Raw genomic sequence first — 12,925 nt, forward strand, 5'->3', positions numbered from 1 at the left:
CCCTGATGCTTCGCATCGCCTGTTAAGAAGCAGCAGGAAGATTCATTTACTCCAGTAAAGAGTAATCCATCAAAAACATAAAAGAGGAAGAGGAAGAATGTCTAATAGATACTACAGTAGCATATTAATTAAAGCATGGCAAATACAAACAACTTACATGCATCAGAATTCATATATAAATACAGATATGTGTGCATGTAAAGGTGATAGAACAGACCTTCATGTAGGTATTGAACTCGTTGGGTGTTGATTTATCAGTCCGCACCCGCATACAGACCCATACATGTTCCTCTGAATCCCAAGAACACTCAATTATCTTCCCTGAGTATGAAGAGGGATCTAAATCATCTGCAAGTATGTAGGTCTTGGAGTAAGAACCAGAACAATAAATTGAAAGCCAAAAAACAACCAGGTAAATGAAACAAAGAAAACGAAATGAATGTATAGCAAGCTGAGAGCATGCCCAGATGAAAAAATATGAGCATATGAAAATGGGATTCAGCTCAAGGCAGTGGACACCCGTACAATTGCTTGCATTAACAAGCAATACCGCATTTGCCAATCTGAATGGAAAAATACCCACTATTTAAAAAAAAAGAAGAAGAAGAAGAAGAACCTCCCAACCATCACATTCACCAAGCAAATGGTTAGCAACAGCTGGAATAGATTATCAAAGGCAGCAAAGGTTATCAACTGAAATCCCAGTGTTTTCCAATACAAGGGTTGCGTAAATTGTTAACTCAGGATTTTCTATACTGGAACGAAACTTGTGAAATCAAGATGCATGAAAAATCACATCAACCTTTGAATGCAACTTTGTGGCCTTCCATCAGTTTCTTTGTCCCTCGTTCATTCAGATAAAGTAACTGACGATCATCATCATCAACCTGTCAATACATGCAACTAAATATCAGGATGTAAACATCAATTGGGAATTTCAAGCTCATCAAAGGGATGAAGATGGAAAACACAAAAACATCAGAGTTAGCAGCTAAGTTTTGGTGATGTTGACGGACACACCTCAAATCGGAAGTCAACTGAGTTCATTTCAGGATATTTCCACTTCAAAAGGCCTTCATGAGTGCGAGGAACATAAGGATCATCCCAACGCTGGCAAATAAAATCATGAGTAATCTCTTGTTCACAATGGAATAACACTATAAAAAGCATCCAACACATGACAAGTCTTTTACTGTATGATATGTGAGAGGTGCAAAGTATGCAGAATTTTTGGGTGTTGATATTTATTAGATCATTCACATAGGACCACAATATCAGGACACAAATGCTAAAAGTATTTAGAACAAAAAATCTCCAATGGATGAGTTGTGCAAACAGTTCAAAAAGCCATCCTTGTCACCTGAAAAATAAGACCATCTGCATCATGTGAAAGCTTTGGAATAAATTCCTTTAGGAGCTTGGTAACGGTAGAAAGCAGCCAGAAATCCTTTCTTCTCACCTGGTGAACAATTCAAAAAAAAAAAAAACATAATTTCGTAATAAAAAAAGAGGGGACAAGTATCATATATTGCAAACCCAATACAAAATCTTCTCATACCCTGAAAGGTTCCAGGTCATATCTATAATATGGATTTCGACTCTGGTAAATGTTATGGCGTTCATAATTCCGGGGCTCAATCACTTCTTTTTCAAGCATCTTCCATCGTTCATGAAAGGGCCGCTGCAGAAACAGTTGATCATCGAAGCCTATAATTAGTAGATGGAATAAAGGAAAAGCATTTCATTAGGTTGAAGGTATACAGTATACTCTGCTATGTGTTCCTGAAACAAGTACAGCATATTCGTCTAAATGAATGATTCTAATTACCCAAAATACTCTTCAAACTATATCCCAGAAAATCAGTTGAAATGATTAGGAAGAGATCATTGCAAATACAAACAAACAAAATAATTAAATAGAAAATGCCATATGAGCATGTTTTTCTCCTCCTACTCCTGGCAAACAAAATCAATTGTAGAGCAACTGCTGAACAGTGAAAAAAGGTTATCAAATGGTTGACTAGCATACAAACAGGTTTCTCCACATCCCAGTTATTCTTCATGAGTTGATTGGCATCTTATATTGGTGCCCACACAGCCCTTTAACCTGCTTCCAATCACTGAAGAAATCTGAAAGAATTCTCAAACAGATCTCTTTTGTTGTTTACACTTACATCAGCATTTAAGAGATCCAATCCAACTTGTCCAGTGCTTTCCATTTATTTCGTAAACTACTCCTATCACAAAGCTACAGCAGGGTGAAAACCATCTTTATCAGCCAGCCTCAGAGAAAAGCCTCGTATTGCAGTGCTTAGTGCTCATTTGTTAAAAGCACGTGAAGAGAAAAGTCACCCTTTCAAATCATCCCTAACTTTCAGGCACATAAACCTGCATCTTTATGACATTGGTTGTGAATCCCCAAAATTGCAGCCAAAGATGGGGGTGATGTTCAAGAATATACTGACCAAAGGCTTAAACAGAATGGGATAAATTGTTAAAACTTTTCACCAATGGCACATGAATGCACTTCATGATTGCACAATTTCAACCAATTCTACACCACCAGGGACAGATACACAGTGGGAAAAATGGCCCACACTGCCCCACGAAATAACACCATGCACCATGTAGTAAACTTCTAGGATTTTTGCCACCACCATATAAAATCTCCAGAATACAGAATTATATTGATGACGTAAACATTTCCCCCTCCCTTACCCAAAACAAAATTGAAAGTCTTCAATTGCCCCTAACATCCGACAAAATTACCCCAGCATTGCCCATAAGGTTTGCCCTCATTAAATGACCAAATATTGCTCCCCTAACTTCATTTAAAATAGACAAATAAATATATAGCTCTCACAAAAAGTCTCTGATGGTTCTTTGCTTTAGGGGATGAATGAAAACAAAAGAATAAGCGACTTTGATCACTAAAAATAACTTAATGTCCATAAACTTCATTGTAAATCTAACCTCTGTGACAGGCACTTGGTTGATCGCCATCATATCATAGATAAGGTATCTTCTCTCCTGCTTCTGCGAGTCCGGCAAAGTATCAATAATCATCTCCCCATCAAGTAACGTAAAGTGGTGCGTCTTATCAGCTGGACCCTTATCAAAACAAGACAAAAGCAGTCATATTGAAGATCATCTGAGCAACATGTCAAGAACTATACAAATGAGAGTCCTAAAGAAACCATCCTAGAGGAAGAAATGAGTAGATGCATACTTCATTGGTGTATCTGCAAGGAAACCTCATCTGTACCCTTCGGAATTTAAAATCCCTATCTATCAAAAAACACCCATCCTCCATAATTAACATCATGTATCTTGTTCCATCAGCCTTCCATGTTGCATAATAATAACGCGTCCTCAATAGCAGTAAGTTGTCCCTGCATGCCGCAAAATTAAATCCTTTTCTTATTAAGTGACACCAAGAAAAAAATTAAGTTAAACTAGGCGCATAAGCTCCATGTTCACTGTAAGCCAAATTGGAATACACTATAATAACCCATGAACAAATACCACGTCCATCAATTCTTCATTTGAAATGGGGAAAAGAAATTAATAAAATTAAGAATCATTTTCCGTCTACTGTAAAATTTAGGCTTCACTGCATTCATAATAAAGCAAGCAAAAGAATAAAAAACACAAATTTCCTTCTAACAGGCACAACATATAAACAACCAATTTTGAATTGAGCAAATGGAAAGGTCTCCATAGTTCACTTTTGCAGTTCCCACTGCCCCAGACCTCAAATGAGGAGGTCAAATATCAAGTAAATGGGGCCAATGTCTTCAGACATTTCCCATCATGAGAGATAGAGATTCAAGCCACTCCAAAGTGGACGCAAACTAAAATATATTTTATATATGTGTTCTAAGTTATATAAAAGCAACAGTACAAACTCAGATGATAGTTTGCTGTATATTTCCCCTAAATATTATTCAGGTTGTAGGAAATACAAATGACAGCAATATTCAGTTATCGATCATAATGCCAGGACTTCATTTGCTCAATAAAATCTCAGCTTCCCTTCACCATTACTATAACATTTTTAATAATTACAAGATTATCATATTCGATGGTTTTGAGTTTTTAACACTAAACCATAGCAATTTTTTGATCCAGAGAGCATAAATATTAGGTTTTCTTTCATATCCTTGCATGTCTAAATCATAGCTTAAAAGATGGTGATTAGAGGCACCTCTGTTCTAAGTTATAGAGATCCTAGCTCAAAAAACTGAAGCTCCTCCACCTAATATGTATATCAAAGCATAAAAAAAACACAAAATAGCAATAAAAAAAATTCAGTTTGGACCTGCTGAGGGAAACAGGGTGCGACCCAGGGAATATCAGTTTTCCTCTTCCCTGAAATTTAAGAAAAAAGTCAGTACAAAATGAAGTCTGAATGAAGATATTTCTAGCTCAAGATTTCAAAAATTAAGAAGTTATGAACAACATTTTTTCACCCATTATCAGGATACATTCCACAATCAAATTTCAATCATTTTTTATGTGAAAATAAAAAACTACTAATGGCATTTGTACATGAAACCTAGGAGGTGCAGGATGTGTGAAAAACATATTACAAGGAGAAAACTGAATTCACACTTGGTCAAAATGATCAAGACAATGCATATCAGCATAAGGTAACTTAGGAAGCAAAAACACATGGGTGCTAAACCAAATCTAAGATATCTTAAACTATAACAATGATTGAGCAGCATAAAAAAGCTTAAAGAGAGGCGAAGAAGTATTACAGGAACATTCAGCTTAAGCGTTTGGTAGCAGAACTGCCGCAGTGCATCGAGCTGGTCATTAGGTATTTCATCCCCCAGAACATCATCATTTGTCATTACAACATCCATCTCATGATTGTCCTGAAATGGTAAATGGAATGCACAAAATCTAAACAAACAGGATGCTACAATTTCATAGGGATATTTAAACTAAATGAGGCCATGCATAAGAATTCATAAAGCAAAGGAAGAGGAAAAAACAAAAGACGTGAAACCCCCCATCAATTTGTTATATAGCAATACATCACCATAAATTTCATTTCAAAAATTTTCTACGCTGTTTTTTAACATGCAACATTTATGTTTGGCCGATGAAGGAAGAATAACACCAAAAGTTTAAAATAATTAACAACAAAGCTTTCCGTCTAAACTCAGCATCAGTCTCTAATGCATGCAACCACCGATCACCTTCTTGCTAGTATAAAGGTTAATGCAGAACTCGAGCATCCAGTTTAGAACTTCCTTAATGGATAACCAAGCCATCTTCTTTTTTTAATTTCAATTGAAAAAAAAAAAGAGTAGCTTCTAAAAAAGAAGTATATAAAAAACTGCATTGAATCCACATGGAAAAATTATAGGAAAAATCCAGTGAATTATTACTCATCTGAATTTTAAGCATGCAATCAAAAGTTAGGGATGCTGGCCTATCATCAGGGAGCCACTATGTTATTGTCGTGAATAAGAACCCATCAAACAAGAACATTCTAATATCACTTGCTACAGAGCACCGTATTTTAAGATGTTTAATAGCCTCAGAGTTCTTCAAACAATGACGCAGGCATAACAGCTGTACATCCTTCACATCATTAAAGGAAAGAGAAAGATCCCCATGCAACTTGAAATCTAAGACATGTCTCTTAACTCTAAAATGTCAGTAAAACTCATGCAAAGCAAAGAAAAATATTTGACAACAAATTCAAGAATCACTACACTTTGAATTCAATTTTACATATCATGATACTCAGAGTCACTAGAAGTAAGGCCATTCTTGTCCTAACTAGTTAACAACTCCAAATGAAAGATCAAAAACTGAGATGTAGCTGATCACAGCTGAGCATCATTACCAACAATACATCTGTCACCGTGCTGCTGCCACATTTTTATTTGTTGACTTGAATAATAATTAGATTTTCTAATAGTTTCCACTAAAGCCAACATTTCCAAAATTAGTTCTCATGCAGAAACTGCCAGTTATATGCAAAAAAACCTCCACTACACCACCTGTTCATATCATGCCACCACAAATATATATATATATATGACAACTAGATGTTACATCTAAGAATTTGCATACATGCAGGTTCTTAGCTGAACCTCCATCATCATCATCATCAGGCACTGCCTCGCCATTGAGATCAAATTCTGAAGACCTCTTCCATTCTGGAGTTGGTGGGCAAACAACCATTTCCGGCTTTCTTTCATGATAAAAGGAGTACAAGGCATCAATATAATCTGGTTTATATATTCCTGGAGGACGTGCTTCAGCAAATTTTTTTATTGCCTGCACAATTAGCAAAGGAGGTTTCAACACATATAGCTTGTGGAATAAAACCAACTGAGATATACAAAAAAGGAAACATTGGAAACTTACTTGAGTGACAGACATTGGTTGAGAACGCATTAGATAATGAACTATCATATATCCTGTGCGATTATGCCCATGTGTACAATGGACAAGAATATACTTCTTTGTATGTTTCTGACGCAAGAGAAATTGTATGACCTGAAAAGGTTTTATAAACGCATGATTGTTTAGTATAATATTACACTCATTTAACACAGCATGTTTAGGTATAAATGATTCATTAGAGAAGGATATGCTGCCTTTATGTGGATAGATAAATACCCCAGTTAGGTAGGGCACGGTTGCTTCTGTTTCGTTGGGAATAGGGGAGAGAGAGTGACAGTTTGACTTGGTTAAAAGGAAGAATCATGATCAACAATTTCTTGTAACAAACACACATATGAAGGTTTAAACATAACACACATGTTCACAATCAAACCCATGCTCACATTTGAGCTTTGTGGTTCCAATATGATGCTCTCTCCTAGCACTTCTGTACACAACTTGAGATTCATAACAGTGATAGCTTAATAGCATAGAAAAAACATAACAATGTGCAAACTACCATGAAACAAAGCTAGTGGTCTGCGAAGAATACCAAATGTGGGAAAAGACGTGCTGCAAGAAGATCCAATCGAGGAAAAAGACATAGAAAACCTGAGAAGGTAATGCAAAAGAAGCATACCTCATAAACAAAGGTATTTACATCTGTATTCTCCGGTACAGCATCACGGCCCTTGCAATATATCTGGACAATGAAAGAAAATAAGCTATTTTCAGGTAAGCTGCTCTACAGTAAAAAACAGAGACTAAAGAAATTGTTGTCATTGCCAACTCACCTTGACATGCTTGATACCCTCTTTCTTCAAATCTGTTGTTGAATAGTAGCGGGTAGTATTTGTCAAATCAATCACCAGACCGAGCTGAAAAATCAGTGGATAGACTTAGAATTGTTCAAGACAATATTTCCTTCCCTAGAGAGAAAAATATATTCTTCATAACTCCTTAATGCAAATCTACACTGTTAGAAATATGCATATGACTAAGGAAAAAAGTTATTTGCAATTTTAAATTGAGCGGCAATGTGACCCTGCTAAATTGTGGAACTTTTTTCCTCTAATCTAGTTCTTTTAGATTGATAATATGGCTGATTCAGAAGTCGGGTTCTTATTAAATTAATTGAGTGCTCATGACAGTATTATTCCCTCTCATAATAGACGAGATTTACTAGGAATCAAGGGAAGTAAAAATGACTTTCAAGTTCAAGATACTTACTTTCCTTCCCGCAACTCCTTGTTGATGAATGACTTGTTTAAAAGAGTATCTTTTACCAGGAGGAATACAGTCATTGTAGGCTTCACCAAGTGGAACCTTGGAAGGAACGATACAATTTATCTCCTGGCCAAATGCAGGACAGTCCAACCAGCCTGCAATTATGAATAGCAAATAATTGAGTGAAAGAAATGATACTGAGATGCTACAGTCACACCGTCCTTAAACTAAGGAAAGCATAGGGCAAGGTTTCACCAACATGGACCAATCAAAAGCTTAGAAATCCAGTGAATGGCTGAAAGGAGAAAGCCAGAAGACCACAACTCAGAGAACCATTCATAGATATCTTTTTATTTCCTTTTTCCCCCTTCTCTAAGGTCTTAAGCTAACAAAGACAATCCAAATCCTCCCCATACTCTTGTCTCTTCAGTGAGGAACACTACCAGGCCAAATACCCATCAGCAGAACTGTTCATTAATATCAAGAAAAAAAAAAAAAGATGACAACTGTTTTCCTAATACTTGTGGCCAAAAATAGACTTCATTGGCAAAGGTCATCAACAAAGGGAATCACCATGGTAATACGAGAAAAAATTATGTTCGACTTCCAGGGAATAGCCTTTAAATTTTTGTCAGCGTAATTATCTCCAGTACATTCAATTCATCAATCTCTGATGCTAAGTAGTCTGTTTCTGTAGCACTAATAATATACAAATGCAACACAGTCATGTTAATAACCGCGTGAGGTAGGATAGAAAGGAAGGTAAGGAAGGAGATATGGAAAGAAATGGGAGCAAAAAACAGAAGAGCAAGAAGAAAATGCAAAGATCTTCCAATAGTACAGTACTACAGTTAATTGTCAATCATCATATAAGTGACCTTTATACATAGGAGGTGCTCTTATATTGATGCCAAAACTAAACCAGATAGAAATAAAAATTCTTCAAGAATAAACGAAAGCAATCAATACTAAATATGAAAAAATGAATTCCTGAAACAATACTGCTGTGATAGGAAATAAAACTATGCTACCAAGTAATAAAATATCTAAGAACATCTAAAATTCTAAACAATCATGTAATTGAAAAGCTATCTTGGAAGTGGTGAATGCTACTCCACCTTCTTGCTAAACATTTTAGTAATCCAATTGGTGAAGAACTAATGATTAAGCTACTCCAAGACTCACAGCCATGGTACAACAGAACATGAAAAAATAATTACACCTTCATATGGTCAATCCCAGACAATAGAGGACTAACGCGTTGGCCCAAAGGGACTCACAAATATCCTGCTGCTTATAAATGTCAAAAGAAACACACAATTTGGTGTCAAAATATTTTTTACATTTTTTCAGTAGCAAGCAAGATCCACCAATAAGTGCAAATTTAACAAACAAACAATCAATGACGGATTGATACTCAGGAACATGGTAAGGCAGCAACGTACACCTCTAATGGATAACTCAACATACAGCAATGAAATCAGTGAGTACAATTAAAAACCATCTGTAATGCAAACCACAGAAGCCATTTCTGCATAGAGTAATTAGATAAGAAACTTACCAGCAGGAAGTTTACTTTTGTCATAAGATTTATAGTGTTTAGATGGGAAAGGATTATCATGCACTGGTTGCCGAGACAAATGCACAGGTCTGTCTTCCATATTTTCATTTCTCAAACGTTTGCGTCTTTCTTCACGCTCCTAATCAGGATGAACATAAGATCAACAGTCAAGCATGAATACAGAGCACAAACAAATGCAACATAATGGCATATTAATCATCCAAAAACAAAAGGGCAAAAAGAAAACCCAGATGGGTGATTGAGCAAGACAGGTAAAACAGACTGTCAATTTAACCCCAAAGAAAATTAATCTAGAAATCAGTCAAATGAACAGACAGCCAAATCTCTCCTTCATTCTATTCAGAGTCCACAAAAGATGTTAGCAATCAAAATAATTGAACCCCAATCAAATGGAGAGTGCCTCTTCCACAGTATTAAACAACTTCTAGGTGTTCCATCCCACAGCATTGAAAATAGTAATGATAACATGTCAACTGAGTGCTTATCTAACTTGGTTATAAGAGAATGTGCTGTGCGCACTTTATTACAAGAGAAAAGTTATTACTTTCCCTTGGGACTTGATGATCACAAATAAGTCTTTAATTAATAAATTTACAGGTTTTACATTCTTCTCCTCCCATCAGCCAAGCTCCAAGGACTCAAATTCACATTTTAAAAACACATGATATCCATAAGGAAACAAAATTCTCCAACCTTTTGTTACAACGTGCTTGCATAATCACATTTGTATATTAGCCCCAAAAAAATGATGAATTGATTATATAAAAAGATTGCCATCTGCAATTGTTAAGACTTCCATCTACTGAAGTTGAAAAGTGATATATTCTAAGGCACAAATCCATTTTCCACTCTTAAAGTGGCACCCGGCAGAGAAGACAACAAAAAAAAAAAATTAAATTCTGATCAATCAAAATACTTAGTCCAACTGCTACAATATGATAAATTGGGGTCCAATGCCAAAGCTCCATGCAGCTACAGCTGCTTCAATTCCTATTTCTTGACAAACGACAATAATCACCTGGTTTGAATGACTTTTCAAATAACTGGATGGTACTTTACATGTAACAAAATTACCAAACCCGCAGTCACAAAAAGAGCCCTCGTGTAAAAATGCCAAGACAAACATCACAGCAATATTTTACCCTTCCGCAATAACAAAACTCAAGTAAAGTTCTCCTGATTATTCTCATTCACCAGAGCATTACATGACTTAGAACGAAAAAGCGTTCTTCTAACTCAGGATACTCATAACAAAATGCAAGAATATAATTTAGAATTACCCGGCGGGCAATTTCAGCAGCAGACTCAAACCGTTCTTCGGGAGCACCGTGTTCTTCTACGTTCCCTTCAAAATTATCATCGTTATCTTCAGGCCCCGGCAAAACATTTAAATCCATGGTAACAACCATTCAACATCCACCAACCAACATTAAGCAACATGAAAAATCTCAAATTCCCTTCTTAGCAACAGCACCTACTGCTGCAAACCCGAATTCAAATAATTAATCACCAATTGGTTCAATTAATTAACATTATAAATTAAACTAACTATCAAAAGATGAGATCGACCTAATACCTGATAAAAAAAAATAAGATACCTAATTCCTCCAAAGAAATTAAAATTGCGTTTTCAAAATCAATTGATTGAACCCTAAATACCGAGATTAGAGGGTGAAAAAGGAATCACAGAAAGCGGGAAGTGAAGAAGAGTTCAAAACCTCACCGTTATCAAGAAATCGAAGAAACACCCCGGTCAAAAGGACTAGACAGAGTGCATATGAAGTGGCTGTGGCGGAGAGATTTTGACTCTCTGCCGATTAAAACCCTAGAATCATGAAGCGGGAGTTGTAAGCGAACGTTCTTGCTTTTTTTTTTTGGGTTCGAAACCCTAGACAGGAGAGAGACAGAGGTTAGGACTTCGGAGCTCAAATATGCAAGGAGATAAACAAATCGAAAAATAGTGAGATTATTTTATTGTTTGGTAGTTTAAAAAAAATGGAAAAAAGAAATCAGAATACTTTTCTTCTTTTTTTAAGTTTGGAGAAACTAGCTCAACAGCACCTTGATTGGAGTTTTTAACAAAAATAGGATGGCCGCTAAGCCTGGCACAAACTATCATGGTTGAAATTTATTTTTCAAAATAATACAGTTAATGAGACGCGCCTGTCTGATCTACGTGTCCAATCGAATTAAAATTGGCAAAATTCATTTTTATTTTTATTTTTATTTTTATTTTTACTCTCCTCCTCCCTGTGGCCCTCACCTCCCCTCTCTTGATCTCTCCCTCCACCATGAAAGCTCCCTCTCTACAGTGATAGAACACCTCTTTCTCCCCCGGTGCATCATTTCTCTCTCTTTCCATCTTTAATTTATTTTGCTGATACAATAAAATAATTTTTTAATTAATTATAAATTGAGTTTGTTTAGTTATAAATTAACTTGAAATAAAATTAAACTACATGTTATGCGATTTATGTTCAATTGATTATGAATTTGTGTTAAATAAAACTTGTTGGATTTGTTAGTTTTTTTTTTTTTTGGCAAAGAGTTGAAATTAAAAATGTGTTATTTTTATAAATAAATTATTGGAAAAATATTACTGATACAACAATGTTTTAGTTGCTCTTATGCAACTGTGCGTCTCATAAAATTTTAATAGTTTGATAAATAAATTTTTAGTTATGATAATTTTGGTATATTTTTTAGACATTATATTTATTTTAAAAAAAATCATTTTATTAATTTTAAAAAAAATCTAATATTAATAATAAATTTATTTTTTAATTAATATTAAGTTCAAATTTATTTATTCATCAAACTTAAAAACAATTTAAGAAATGTGTTGATTTTATTGTGCGATCCATTATGTACCAAGACTTGATGCATTATAGATAACAAGATTATATTTTTTTTATTTTAATAATTTTTTAATTTATCTTTTGATATTATGAGGTTTAGAATTTGGTCATATAATTTATTTTATTTTATTTTTTATGAGGTTATTGTAATGTTAAAAAATTATTTTGATATTAGAATGTTTCTTGATTTTGCTAAAACACATTTTTTATTTATAGCAAAAAAAAATTGAGGGACCAATCTACCAACATAAAAGAATATAGGATTTGTCTTTGGTGGCTATTATTTGAGCAATGAACCTAATTGTTTATTCTTTTAATATTTTTTTTATTAAGGTCAGATTATTTTTTCAAATTAATCTTTTGATGTTATGCTAACTTATAATTTGGCTTTATGATTTGTTGTTTATGAGTTTATTATGATATTAACAAAAACATTTTGGTGTCAGATTAATTCTTGATTTTTTTTAAAAAAATAGGGGGCTAATTTGACAAAAAAAATAATGAATATAGTGTTTTTTTGTTGTGTGTGGTTATAATTTGAAACGAACCTTTTTAGCACTTTCAGTCTAAAAAATTAGCAAAGTCAATTTTGGTCCCTTGAGTTTGACAATTTAACATTTTTGTCCAATACTTCATCTTTTTTTATTTTTAAATCCCTGGTTTTTTTAATTATGAAGCTTGCCTGTACTTATGAAAAGTTATGACTTTTTGCTTAATTAACTATTTACACTTAAAAATCTAATATTGAGTGCTTATAATTTTTTCTTATTTATTATGATCTTGATTAATCGATGGAAAAAAAAAATCAAGATTGGCTTTACTTTTTATATTAAGTTTTTCTTGCAAG

The 12,925-nt window shown here is 34.4% G+C and overlaps 1 protein-coding gene across 5 annotated transcripts in view; it reads right to left on the reverse strand.

Moving 5' to 3' along the window:
* LOC105114320 (mRNA-capping enzyme-like) overlaps positions 1-11,252 on the reverse strand; it is a 27,819-nt gene extending 16,567 nt beyond the window's left edge. Inside the window, exons 1-18 of one of the 5 annotated variants that reach the window (XM_011010834.1) lie at positions 10,944-11,250; positions 10,501-10,700; positions 9,200-9,338; positions 7,657-7,793; positions 7,475-7,482; positions 7,206-7,296; positions 7,052-7,114; positions 6,394-6,525; positions 6,097-6,303; positions 4,764-4,883; positions 4,322-4,371; positions 3,230-3,392; positions 2,974-3,111; positions 1,559-1,681; positions 1,361-1,459; positions 1,021-1,110; positions 803-887; positions 218-348 (exon numbers count right to left, since the gene is read on the reverse strand). In XM_011010834.1, the coding sequence (XP_011009136.1) occupies positions 218-348; positions 803-887; positions 1,021-1,110; positions 1,361-1,459; positions 1,559-1,681; positions 2,974-3,111; positions 3,230-3,392; positions 4,322-4,371; positions 4,764-4,883; positions 6,097-6,303; positions 6,394-6,525; positions 7,052-7,114; positions 7,206-7,296; positions 7,475-7,482; positions 7,657-7,793; positions 9,200-9,338; positions 10,501-10,629 (1,905 nt within the window). In that variant the 5' untranslated portion in view covers positions 10,630-10,700; positions 10,944-11,250. Of the gene's footprint in view, positions 1-217; positions 349-802; positions 888-1,020; positions 1,111-1,360; positions 1,460-1,558; positions 1,708-2,973; positions 3,112-3,229; positions 3,393-4,321; positions 4,372-4,763; positions 4,884-6,096; positions 6,304-6,393; positions 6,526-7,051; positions 7,115-7,205; positions 7,297-7,474; positions 7,483-7,641; positions 7,794-9,199; positions 9,339-10,500; positions 10,701-10,942 lie in introns of those variants that run through there. The other 4 variants (XM_011010835.1, XM_011010833.1, XM_011010836.1 and 1 more) reach the window with 4 other exon arrangements.
* Positions 11,253-12,925: the final 1,673 nt, after the last annotated feature.

The sequence above is a fragment of the Populus euphratica genome, unplaced genomic scaffold, assembly GCF_000495115.2.
Source record: "Populus euphratica unplaced genomic scaffold, PopEup_1.0 scaffold519.1, whole genome shotgun sequence".
Taxonomy (NCBI): Eukaryota; Viridiplantae; Streptophyta; class Magnoliopsida; order Malpighiales; family Salicaceae; genus Populus; species Populus euphratica.